Consider the following 12853-nt stretch of genomic DNA (forward strand, 5'->3'; position numbering starts at 1 on the left):
AATGTACCCCAATGGTAAAACTGGTTGGTTCCACATGAACCAACTCAAAGTCTATGGAACCCAATGTAGCCACTCCCACCACATCTCTCTGGCTAGAGGTTACGATTCCGACCCGTCCATCGACAACCTAGTCCAACCCTCCCCCTGCCATGCCAGCGCGTCCACAGATTGAACTACCTCACATTATGTGCTTGCATTTCCAGTCCCAAAACATGATACTATTTTATTATGAATGAACTGTGGTGGAAATCACAGACTAAGCTTTTAGATTTCTTTTTCTCAGCTATATCAGATGTCAAATGATTTTCCCTTGCATTTTTCTTCTCTCATCAAACGCCGCATAAAAGTCTTTTGAATTTAACATCTGCATTACACTTCATTTAATTTAACAGGGAATGGTAGTGCCTCCCATCACATCAATGGATGTGTATGCATTGATGGGTAATGAATCCAATTCTAGCCATATTTAAGCAAACATTTTGTCGCTAGCCATAGGAAGTGACAGAGGGTGGAATATACCTCCCACCCCACTGCGTGTTTTTCGGCAACAGAGGCAGCCCGCCAATGGGATTTACCAGTCCTGCCTTTGTCAACAGGCTTTCCTGTTGACCGCACCCCTCATCGCCAATAAACCCATGCGCCAGCTTGGGACCGAAATTTCCCACCGACATGAACAGCCGTTAAATCCTGCCCTGGATGAAATGACTAGAGCTCCAGGTGCTCTTCAGCACTATTTTGCCCTAAAAAACACTGCTGTTTCAGATGACCGAGTAGCAGACTGTCCTTTCACCTTTGGCCCGAGTTTTCTTTCTATATTATACAAATTCAATTTGAAGAACCCTGTTGCTCACCCCTTTCCAAGCTACGATGTGCTGTGCAGGGAATAAACAGGTTGTCCACAAGAACTGCACAGTGCATCAAATAGGCTGCCAAGAGCAATAGGAAATTAGAGGGAACATTGCTTGTGAGTACAACTGGATTATTACTATTGTAATAATTTATGTTACAGATGAAACAATGGAGTACCTGATAAGATCAAGGGGTTGCAGTTTGTAGAAGTTCTTGGGGTGAGCCCACTCCTCATATAGAAGGTATCTCTCATTGTGGCATGATGACTCTGATGATTTCTGGTTGAATTTAGACTGGAAGAGACAAGTAAGCACCACAATGTATTAGCCGCTGTTGGAATTTCCCCAGGATCAAGGACCTTGGGGGTGGAAATCCCACCCACTGAGATCTGCTGGCCAATCAGAGACTGGAAGCTCCTCATTGCTGTCCATGGCACCAGAAGGGGTAGCTACTGCTGGAAATGTGCTCATCTGAGCCTGAGGATCGATGAGGGACCATAGGCCAAAGGTGAGTGAGGGCAGGAGGGGGGTTGTGGGGATGGGATTGCAGCCGCGAGACGTCAGAGTGGGCTGAATGCAAGGACAAGGGGGTGGCTTTCAGTGGGCACCCTCTGCCCAATGCTGGGTCTCTTGATCAGACATAAGTCCCTTTCAAAGAGGGACCTGCTCCAAGAAGGCTGCTGTGCCTGGTGGCCTTGAGACACAGGACAGGCTTGCCACTTGCACTTGGTCCCCGAGTCCCTTTGTCCAAAATACTGGTGGGATCAGGGATAATTGATATCATTCGGCTCAATAATGGGCAAGTTTCCTCCACGGGTCCCGTTCGCACCACCAGCTTAATCACAAGGCATTCCCGCCACCAAAACACAGGCCTCTCCCATGATTACGTGGGTCTGAAAGTAATGTTTCTCGTCATGTAGGGATGCATTATATCCCACCCTCTAATAGAATCAGTCAATAATTGTCTAATTATCCAATGTTGCTCAAAATAATGTTCTATTTTCTGTCTATAATAAGTTTACATTCACCTCATTCAGCAATAACTGGCTGACAAGTTTTGCGAAACAATTAACTATCTAAAATTACTTACATCATGGAGGGGATAGGCCGCGCTGTATGACTTTGAGTCCAAAAGCTTTGTGATACCAAATTTGTTTGAATTCCCTCTTTTATATTCACAACGATTCAGAAGATACTTGACCTGCAGAATTAGATTGAAAGGGCGATTACTTACAAGAACACAAGAAGGGCGGCACAGTAGCACAGTGGTCAGCATTGTTGCTTCACAGCGCCAGGGACCCGGGTTCGATTCCCAGCTTAGGTCACTGTCTGTGTGGAGACTGCACATTCTCCCAGTGTCTGCGTGGGTTTCCTCCGGGTGCTCCGGTTTCCTCCCACAAATCCCAAAAGACGTGCTTGTTAGGTGAATTGGGCATTCAGAATTCTCCCTCAGTGTACCCGAACAGGTGCCGGAGTGTGGCAACTAGGGATTTTCAAAGTAACTTCATTGCAGTGTTAATGTAAACCTACTTCTGACACTAATAAAGATTATTATAAGAACAGCGGTCAACTTTTGAATGTAAAGAGAATTGCTGAAAGATTGTTCATTGTAAACTAAAATAGGAAAGATGATACTGAGGGAGATGTGCCAAGTTCCTTCATAGGAAGTCCCTCTGTGCACAGTTGAACCAAATATCTACCATAAGAATGATTGCTTAGTTGAAGATTGTATTTGATCACATAGGTGAGAAGTTCTGAACATACGTCAGTAAATTATTTTTTAATACAGTAACAGACGAGGAGATGGTGGTAACGTAGTTTTTCATTAACTTACTATTCTGCTTCGAGTAGCTGGTGTGAAGAAGGAATCACGATCGGCAGTTTGGAAACTGTCAATGTGCTCCATCTCAAATGGAGCAGTGAAAAATTCCGGCTCCGGCGGAATTTTGGTTTCATCCACTGAGAAAATCCTCGTGATGCAGTTGAATGTGGAAGTTTTCGGCTTCATATCATTGGACTGGAGAGGTAGCTTGATATGAAGGGTTTCGGCATAACGACAGAGAAGAACCCATGGTGCATGGATTTTCAGAAAAATACAGTTGGGATCTATAACCTACGAACACAATTTAGCAATCTGAAACACTGCACAAACACATTTTTAAAGTAAGACAAAAGCAAAATACCGCAGATGCTGGAAATCTGAAATAAAAGCAGAAAAATAATTAGCATGTCCAGAGAGAAACAGAATTAACCTTTCAGTTCGATGACCTGGCAAGTTAACTCTTTTCTCTCTCCACGGATGTTGTCAGATTCACGGAGTACATCCAGGATTCTCTTGCTGTGTTTTCATTTACATTATTTTGAATGTTTGGGTGACCATTGTCCACATGAAAATGGACAAATCTACACTGCGGCAGCAGACATCAGCCCATCATGGATATACATTGCTGTCATAAGTGACCTCAGGCCAGATGTATGCACGATAACTGACTATTTATAAACTGGTAGCACTGTACAAACAGCTAGCATAAATAACTAACATTGAGATTTCAGAGAACATGTCAGGTCCTGTTTCAAAAATGAATAAAGCAATTGTATCATTAAAGTAACTTCATAAGGGAAGTGTCACTCAGATCCATCAAAATCGGTCAACTCCTTATGAATGATTGTGTACATACATATCATATAAATGGATGAAAAACATAATGTGCCCTGTAGGGAAATTTCTGATGTAGCAAACTTTATAGTGAAAACTTAGACAGCAAGCCCTTGCAGCACGATGGTGCAGTGGTTAGCACTGTTGCTTCACAGCGCTAGGGTCCCAGGTTCGATTCCTGGCTTGGGCTCGGTCTGTGCAGAGTCTGCATGTTGTCCCCGTGTCTGCGTGGGTTTCCTCTGGGCGCTCGGTTTCCTCCCACAAGTCCCGAAAGACATGCTTGTTAGGTGAATTGGACATTCTGAATTTTCCCTCAATGTACCCGAACAGGTGCCGGAGTGTGGTGACTAGGGGATTTTCACAGTAACTTAATTTCAGTGTTAATGTGCTTACTTGTGACACTAATAAAGATTATTATTATAACCACTGCTGCAGTGGTGAGTGAGATGGGTCTACTCACAGAGTTTGAAATCTATAATGAGGGGGAAATTTAAAAAATTATTGCATTCAAAAAATAGGCCTTTTCCATGGAGCTACTGCAATTTTCTTTGCCTATTCTAAAAACATTATAATGGCTTCGAATTTTCAGTAGTGGGGTATCTCTTGTGCGTCTGATTTCTTCATGTACCCTTAAGCGCAGAATTGTTTTGCCAAGTGTGAGTTTATAATGGCACAATGAGGGGTACAGGACACCTGGGATCTGATCTTGGTGTACAATGACCTCATCACTGTATCTACCTAAGGAATCAGCTGCAAGGATTGAGATCTAAGCAGAGAAAGGACAGAGGGGGGGGCAAATTAAAGTGAGCAAATTTGATGTCAAAGGTACTAGAAGTGAAATAAAGAGGGTGAAATAGTTGGACTAAGAGCGAGAATAAGAGAGATAGAAAGTAAACGACTAAAATGTTTAAACATTTGAAATTTGACTTGTAAAAAATATTCAATGTGCAGGAATGAGACTTTTAATTGTTAATTTTCTGGGCCATAGAGATTTAACTAGTCATTAACAAATCATTAGGGTCACATAATTGTAATTACTAGCTTGGCTTTCTGGAGTGATAATGTGCAAATACGGAAAACTTCCACCTAAGTTTCATGAAGTGTGAGCTGCTGTTTTTCACGAAGCTAACAGCAGAGCAGTGCATAGCGATTTTTTGCCTCCTTCTGCACTGTAGGGATTCTATAATTAGACTAATGCACTGAACCCCATCACTGGGCCCCACCCTCAGATAGCAAAATAAGTAACTATATAGGATTAAGATAGGAACTAAAATATTATAAACCGTCTTTAATCATTTTACTTCAGAAATGTGCATTTTTATCATAATGGACAGGAAGGACTCATTTCTTCACTTAAGAGGGTGGTGAAGTTTTGGAATTCTCTACCTATAAGGGCTGAGCATGTTAATGACGTCAAGGGATACGGGGATAGTGCAGGAAGATGGGGTTGAGGTGGCAGATTGCCATGATCGGTTTAAATGGTGGAGCAGGTTCGACAGGCCAAATGGCCTACTCCTGCACCTATGTCATTATCTGGCATTCCACACAAATAGAATTCACTTTTCAGGGCCAGTACGGTTGCTTAACAGTGACTATGAACTCAGTACACCACTGAAAACCCAATTACACTGTAATAAGTCCACGGAGGCAGAAGTCCCGTCACCAGAATTCTTTTTATTTACAAACCCAACAGCTGAACAACCATGACCATTCAGTCTACTGTCTACACCGGGAGTGCAGAGGATCTGAACCTCCCTGTTATATACACAGAAAGGGGTTCCCTGATTGGGCCACTAATCAGGGAATTCGTATTCTAATTGGCCAATCTCAAAGGCCTGGCGTAAGTCATTACATACACCTTATTCAACAAGGTACAACTTTTTCAATTGATTTACCGGAAGCCCGACTGCGTAAGAGTGGAGGTGTTAGTCAATTCACTGATTGCTTAGGAAGTGAGGGGGATCTTCAACAACGCATCCTCTGCAGGAGTGTAGAATCAGTGACAGCAACATCTGGATTCTGCTCATGCGTGGACTCCCAAAGTTGCTGTTCGTTTCAGTAGAGTGACGGTGAATTCTGACAGTTTGGTCGTCACAAAACCAAGGCCATTTATTCCACTTGAAACTCCTGCATACCCCTGCCATTAGGCATTCGTATTCTCATTTCACTGATCCTCTCTCCACATCCTGTTATTACCTAGCTATCTTCCTCCTGATTAGGCTTCCCTACGCAGCCCATTTTCCATCTACATTTATCACCTGACATTTTTTGTTTCACCTTCTGTCCCAGTAAACACATCTCAAATCCCCTCAACTTTTAGCGTTGCTGCCCCTGGACCTGACACACCCTCTCCTCATGCTCACCTATCTTCATTCTTTTTCCATTTTGTTGCCTTTTAGCATTACCAACATTTAAAGACCCTGGCACAAAATTCCCACTGATGTCCCAAAAGCCAGAAAAACATTGCACTTTGAAATTAATCAGCAAATGCACTGTCAACAATGAGCACTTTAAAAATGAAAAATCAGTTTGTCCCAACAGAGTACAAAAAGTGACAAAAGGAACAAGGCAAGTAAACAGAATGCAGAGCATGGTGCTCAGGAGGCAGACGGAGGAAAGGGCAGATCAGGAGTAAAAGGCCAAAGAAAGAGCAGAAGACCAACCACTAATTGAGGTAGCACCAGTCAGGAATAAAAGTGTACTCGGGTTGAAAACTAGGCAGAAAAATATGGGATAGGAATGGGTGTGAGCTGAATCAATTGACAGACTGAAAGATCAGGGCCGGGATTCTCAGAGCCTCCACGCCAAAATCTCGCTCAGCGCGACGGTGGAGAATGGGGCGTCAGACCCGCGATCAGGTCCGACGCCTGGACGCGAACCTCTGGCGACCGGAGAATCGGCAGCAGTCGGGGGCCGTTGAAAGAGGCCCCCGCTGCAATTCTCCATGGTCGACCGGCCGAGTTCCCGCCGGTGTGGTTCACATATCGTTCCACCTGGCGGGAGCTCAGTGTCGCGGCTGAGGTGGCCGTCCTGGTGGGAGGGCAGGGGGGGAGGGGGAGAGGGGGGGGAAATCAGTCTCCGGGGGGGCTACCACGACGGCCAGGCCCGCGATCGGGGACCACTGATCGGCGGGCACGTGATCTAGGGGGCCTACCTTCTTCAGGGGGCCTACCCGCGGCTGGCAGTGCAGGGCAGCATTTAGGCAGCCGGAGCTGTATGGAGCACTCCGCCACCGTGCTGGCCCCTGTGGGCCACAGAATCGCTGAGCCAAGAGGCCCGTTAACGCCAGCGTGAAACACTCCACTGTTTACCCCGTCGTCAATACATAGCCGCCGTTTTGAAGAATCCTGGCCCAGGCATTTGCTGTTAGGAGGCATGAATGATTTAGCTTTGAAAATTACATTTTCCAAGGCAATGCACCCTATTATTTGCTCTAGGTACTATTAAAAACAACCAGGGTTCCCACTGCTGCCCACTACCAAACCACCGTGTTGGGAAATGTGCATATATATATTCTGGACTTGACACCTCCATGATAGACTAGCCTACCAACATGAGCAATGGAAAATTCAACGTTGGATGATAATAAATATCATTATACTACACCACTGAGATGATGAGAAATTTCTTCACCCAGAGAGTGGTGAGCCTGTGGAATCCACAGAAAGGATTTGAGGCTAACACATTGCATGTGTTCAAGAAGGAGTTAGATAAAGTGCCTGGGCTAAAGGGATCAAAGGATATGGGGAAAAGCTGGACCAGGTTACTGAGTTGGATGATCAGCTATGATCATATGGAATGGTGGAGAATGATTTGAAGGGCCGAATGGCCTACTCCTCCTATTTTCAATGTTTCTATGCAATACTTTTAGGTGAGGAGGGGGAGGAAAACAGAGGGAAAAAGAACATAAACTCGTTTCTGATACAAAATATATGCCATGTACACTGCTTATTAAGAACTTAGCCTGAGTTTAACCGTTTGACAGCATTAAAATTGGGCCCTGGAAAACCATGCAGGGTGGCAGCACTCCCTTGGGCCAGATTTCTACTGGATCGATTGAACAGTGGAAAGTATGAAAATCAAATGGGCACTCACCGATCTCGTTGCTTCAATCTCCAATCCACTCATCTTTAAGTTTTCTTGAAAGAATGCTCTTTTTCTCTGTACCAAATACAGAAAATTTAAGAAACTACTTAAAAAAAATATTCTCACCTGATTCCACATTGAACTGCACATCTGCGTTTTTTTAAAAAATGGAGCCCACAAGAGGAGCAAACGTGACGTGCGGGGTAACTTGACTCAAAATGTAAATTTCCCCACGACAGGCTGTAATGCAGAGATCAAGTCAGTGGCACATTTGCGATGTGTTGAGCTTTAAGCCGACCAGTGACAGCTCTAACCCTTCATGTCGTGAATAATCGTTATTAGGAAACAGTTTTTAATAAACTCTTTGTGGTAGTCACCACTGTTGTATTATATTGTATATACTGCACTGCATACAAGGGTATTACGGTAAGGCCCCTGTACTACAGGTACGGGGGTAGATCCCTGCCTGCTGGCTCCGCCCAGTAGGCAGAGTATAAATGTGTGTGCTCTCCGAACTGCAGCCATTTCGGCAGCAGCTGTAGGAGGCCACCCATCTCTGTGTAATAAAGCATCGATTACTCTCTTCTCTCGTCTCGTCGTAATTGATAGTGCATCACTCTTACCCTTGGGATAAAATCAGTGGCAGGTGAGAATCTCATCGCACCAGACTCAAGATTGTTTAAAGGTGGCATGCACCAGTTAGCTTTGTGCTGTTGTGTGTATGGTCAGAGATTTTCCTCATTTAACTCTATGGCACAAGTAAGAGGAGCAGGAGATTAGCAGCTTGGAAGGAGGGTCGGGACTGGCAAGGGTGTGTCAGTGCGGAGGGAGGTTGAGAAGTGGAAGAGCCATCCTGGGGAGGACGGAGCATGGGTAAGGGGCATGGAGGAATGAAGTGGGAAGGGCCTGGAATCCTGAGTGTGGTTGGTGGGGATAATGAGTGGTGCGGGGGCTAATAGGTGGTGTCAGTACTGCCGAAATGTGTGACAATTTCAGGATTTTGGCTGGCAGAGTCCTTACAGAGCTTTGAGTTCACTTACAACATCCCCACTGTGAATGATCTGGGGCAAGCTTCTTTACAATGCAGTGAAGAGAGGGCCAACTGACCCTGCAAGATCAGTCAGGGCCTACAGAGTGGCAAGGACAACACTGGTCCCGAACACCAACATTCAATAAAAATTGAACAAGAAAAAAAAGACACAACACAGTGTTTCTTCCACAATAAAGGAAATGGCCCTAACGCCATTGTAACCAATGTGTACCAACCAAAAGACATGCTGGTATATTTAGCTCTCGGACTAAACTGGTCTCAACCAATAACAATGAGGTACACTATGTGAAACTAATGTATTTACATAAAGCTAAGGAGGGATGATGTGCTAAAAGGATGATCAATTGAGGTCCTGTGAGTTGAACTAAGACAACAGGTAATCACACTGCTGAAGTACCATTTTATTAACTGGGATACAATCAGTATAAAAAGGTGCCAAGGGTACTGAATTCTTAAAACATATATACACCCAACAAGGAATAGAATTGCAATTTTGAAGCCCGAGCAACATTCTTGTAAATCTTCTCCTTACTTTCTCCAGACCAATTATGTCCTTCCTGTAATGTGATGACCAGAACTGTACACAAATTTCCAGCTGTGGCCCAACAAGAGTTTTATACAATTTTATTATTACACCCCTGCTTTTGTATTCGATGCCTCTTCCAAGAAAGGAAAGCATTCCATATGCTTTCTTTATCACAGCCACCTGTCCTGCCACTTTCAGGGACCTGTGACATGCACTCCAAGGCTCTGGCTTCCTTAAGCTCTCTCAGGATCCTCCCGCATATTGCGAATCCCCTTGCTTTATTTACCCTCTCCAAACGCATTACCGTACATTTTTCTGGATTGAATTACTTTTGCCAACGTTCTGCCTACTCAACCAAACCATTTGTGCCATTCTGGAGCCAAAAACTATCCTCTTCACTATCAACCACACGGCCAAGTTTTGTGTCATCTGCAAATTTCCCAAAGATGCTTCCCACATTTAAGTCCAAAGCATTAATACATACAACAAACAGTAAAGGTCTAACACGGAACCCTGTGGAACACCTCTTCCGCCTTAATTATAATGTCTGCATATTCTCTTTTTTGAAGACAGATGTAAATTTCTTCAATCTCTGTGCATAGGTTACCTTTATAGTCTAGTCAGAAGGCATATGGCATGCTTGCATTCACCAGCCAGGGCATTGGGTACAAGAGTTGGGAAACATGTTGCAGCTATACAAAACCTTGCTGAGACTGCATTTGGAGTATTGCGTGCAGTTCTGGTCACCATATTATCAGAAGGACGTGGAAGCTTTGGAGTGAGTGCAAAGAAGGTTCACCAATATGTTGCCTGGTCTCGAGGGTGTTGGCTATGAGGACAGGTTGAATAAACTAGGATTGTTTTCTCTGGAAAGATGGAGGATGAGGGGAGACCTGACAGAGGTCTACAAAATTATGAGAGGCATATGACAGGGTGAACAGTCAGAGGCTTTTTCCAAAGGTGTAAGTGTCAATTACAAGGGGCCACAGGTTCAAGGTGAGAAGGGGAAAGTTTAAGGGAGATGTGCGGGGTATGTTTTTCACGCAGAGAGTGGGTGGTGCCTGGAACACGCTGCCAGAGGATGTGGTGGAAGCAGGCACATTAGCAACATTTAAGAGGCATCTGGATGGATACATGAATAGGGAGGAAATAAAGGGATATGGACCAAGTAAGGGCAGAAGTTTTTTTACTTTTAGTTAGGGCATCATGATTGGCACAGGTTTGGAAGGCCGAGGGGCCTGTTCCTAAATTAGTCTCTTGCTCTTTATGTATTTATTAAACATCTTTAGACCCTCCTTCATTTTACACACCAATATTTTTTTCATGCCCTCACTTCACCTTTTTACTTCAATTCACACCTGCACTTCCAAAGCAAAATCCCCTCCAGACATTTTGTAGTATTGAGGGGCGAAATTCTCCCCCAACGGCGCGATGTCTGCCGACTGGCGCCAGAAGCGGCGCCAATCAGACGGGCATCGCGCCGGCCCAAAGGTGCGGAATGCTCCGCATCTTTGGCGGCCTAGCCCCGACATTGAGGGGCTAGGCCGACGCCGGAGGGATTTCCGCCCCGCCAGCTGGCGGAAACGGCCTTTGTTGCCCCGCCAGCTGGCGCGGAAATGCGGCGCATGCGCGGGAGCGTCAGCGGCCGCTGTCAGTTTCCCGCACATGCGCAGTGGGGAGAGTCACTTCCTCCTCCGCCATGGTGGAGGCCGTGGCGGAGGCGGAAGGGAAAGAGTGCCCCCACGGCACAGGCCCGCCCGCGGATCGGTGGGCCCCGATCGCGGGCCAGGCCACCGTGGGGGCACCCCCCGGGGTCAGATCGCCCTGCGCACCCCCCCCCCCCAGGACCCCGCCCACGCCGCCTGGCCCCGCCGGTAAATACCAGGTTTGATTTACGCCGGCGGGACAGGCAATTTTTGGGCGGGACTTCGGCCCATCCAGGCCGGAGAATCCAGCGGGGGGTCCCGCCAACCGGCGCGGCACGATTCCCGCCCCCGCCCAATCTCCGGTACCGGAGACTTCGGTGGGGGCGGGGGCGGGATTCACGGCAGCCAACGGCCATTCTCCGACCCGGCGGGGGGGTCGGAGAATGGCACCCGAGATCTCTTTTCATCTTATCGCACCTGATATGCCCTTTCGCATCAATGTGCTTTATGCCTGGGAGACCCATCATTTTTCTTTGTGGAAATATATTGTTCTGAATTCTCAGTGTCCTTCTTGATTACTTCCCCACTGATTTACCTTCAATCTGTGTTTCCAGTTCACTTCTGCTAAGTCACATCTCAGCTTGATATTCCTCAGTTGAGAAATTTTATTTCTGGTCTATGCACTTTCCCATAACTAAGCAAAATTTAACTGAATTATGAACAAAAAAAAAATAGCCCCCGACTGATACTACTCCCACCTATTCAGCTTCATTTCCTAGAATTAGTCAGAATTGCCCCTTCCCTCGTTGGGAGTATATATATTATAAGATTTTGGCACCCTCTGTACTGATTTTATCTAGTTTTCACAGAGTAGCTGAAATCCCCTACTATTGCTGCCTTATTGTTCATGCACTCCTCAGCAATTTGCTCTTTTATCTCTCCTTACGGTTCTGTCGTACACTACCAATAGTGTCTTAGTTCAATTCACAGGGCCTCAACTGATGATCCTTTTAGCAGCATACAATAGAACATTACAGCGCAGTACAGGCCCTTCGACCCTCAATGTTGCGCCGACCTGTGAAACCAATCTAAAGCCCATCTACATTATTCCATTATCATCCATATGTTTATCCAATGACCATTTAAATGCGCTTAATGTTGGCGAGTCCACTACTGTTGCAGGCAGGGCATTCCACGCCCTTACTACTCTCTGAGTAAAGAACCTACCTCTGACATCTGTCCTATATCTATCTCCCCTCAATTTAAAGCTATGTCCCCTCGTGCTAGACATCACCATCCGAGGAAAAAGACTCTCACTGTCCACCCTATCCAATCCTCTGATCATCTTGTATGCCTCAATTAAGTCATCTCTTAACCTTCTTCTCTCTAACGAAAACAGCCTCAAGTGCCTCAGCATTTCCTCATAAGATCTTCCCTCCATACCAGGCAACATTCTGGTAAATCTCCTCTGCACCCTTTCCAATGCTTCCACATCCTTCCTATAATGCGGCGACCAGAACTGCACGCAATACTGCAAATGCGGCCGCACCAGAGTTTTGTACAGCTGCAACATGACCTCATGACTCCGAAACTCAATCCCTCTACCAATAAAAGCTAACACACCGTATGCCTTCTTAACAATCCTATCCACCTGGGTGGCAACTTTCAGGGATCTATGTACATGGACACCGAGATCTCTCTGCTCATCCACAATACCACGAATATCTCTCTGCTCATCCACAATACCACGAATCTTACCATTAGCCCAGTACTTTGTATTCCTGTTACTCCTTCCAAAATGAATCACCTCACACTTTTCTGCATTGAACTCCATTTGCCATTTCTCAGCCCAGCTCTGCAGCTTATCTATGTCCCTCTGTAACCTGAAACATCCTTCCGCACTGTCCACAACTCCACCGACTTTAGTGTCACCCACAAATTTACTCACCCATCCTTCTACGCCCTCCTCCAGGTCATTTATAAAAATAACAAACAGCAGTGGCCCCAAAACAGATCCTTGTGGTACTCCACTAGTAACTG

The 12853-nt window shown here is 45.6% G+C and overlaps 1 protein-coding gene across 1 annotated transcript in view; it reads right to left on the reverse strand.

Moving 5' to 3' along the window:
* Positions 1 to 12853, reverse strand: part of ano6 (anoctamin 6) — a 192095-nt gene that overhangs the window by 85237 nt on the left and 94005 nt on the right. Inside the window, exons 4-7 of the mRNA XM_072485065.1 lie at positions 7600 to 7665; positions 2683 to 2961; positions 1939 to 2049; positions 1027 to 1142 (exon numbers count right to left, since the gene is read on the reverse strand). Of these exons, the coding sequence (XP_072341166.1) occupies positions 1027 to 1142; positions 1939 to 2049; positions 2683 to 2961; positions 7600 to 7665 (572 nt within the window). The remainder of the gene's footprint in view (positions 1 to 1026; positions 1143 to 1938; positions 2050 to 2682; positions 2962 to 7599; positions 7666 to 12853) is intronic.

Source organism: Scyliorhinus torazame, chromosome 19 (assembly GCF_047496885.1).
Source record: "Scyliorhinus torazame isolate Kashiwa2021f chromosome 19, sScyTor2.1, whole genome shotgun sequence".
Lineage (NCBI taxonomy): Eukaryota > Metazoa > Chordata > Chondrichthyes > Carcharhiniformes > Scyliorhinidae > Scyliorhinus > Scyliorhinus torazame.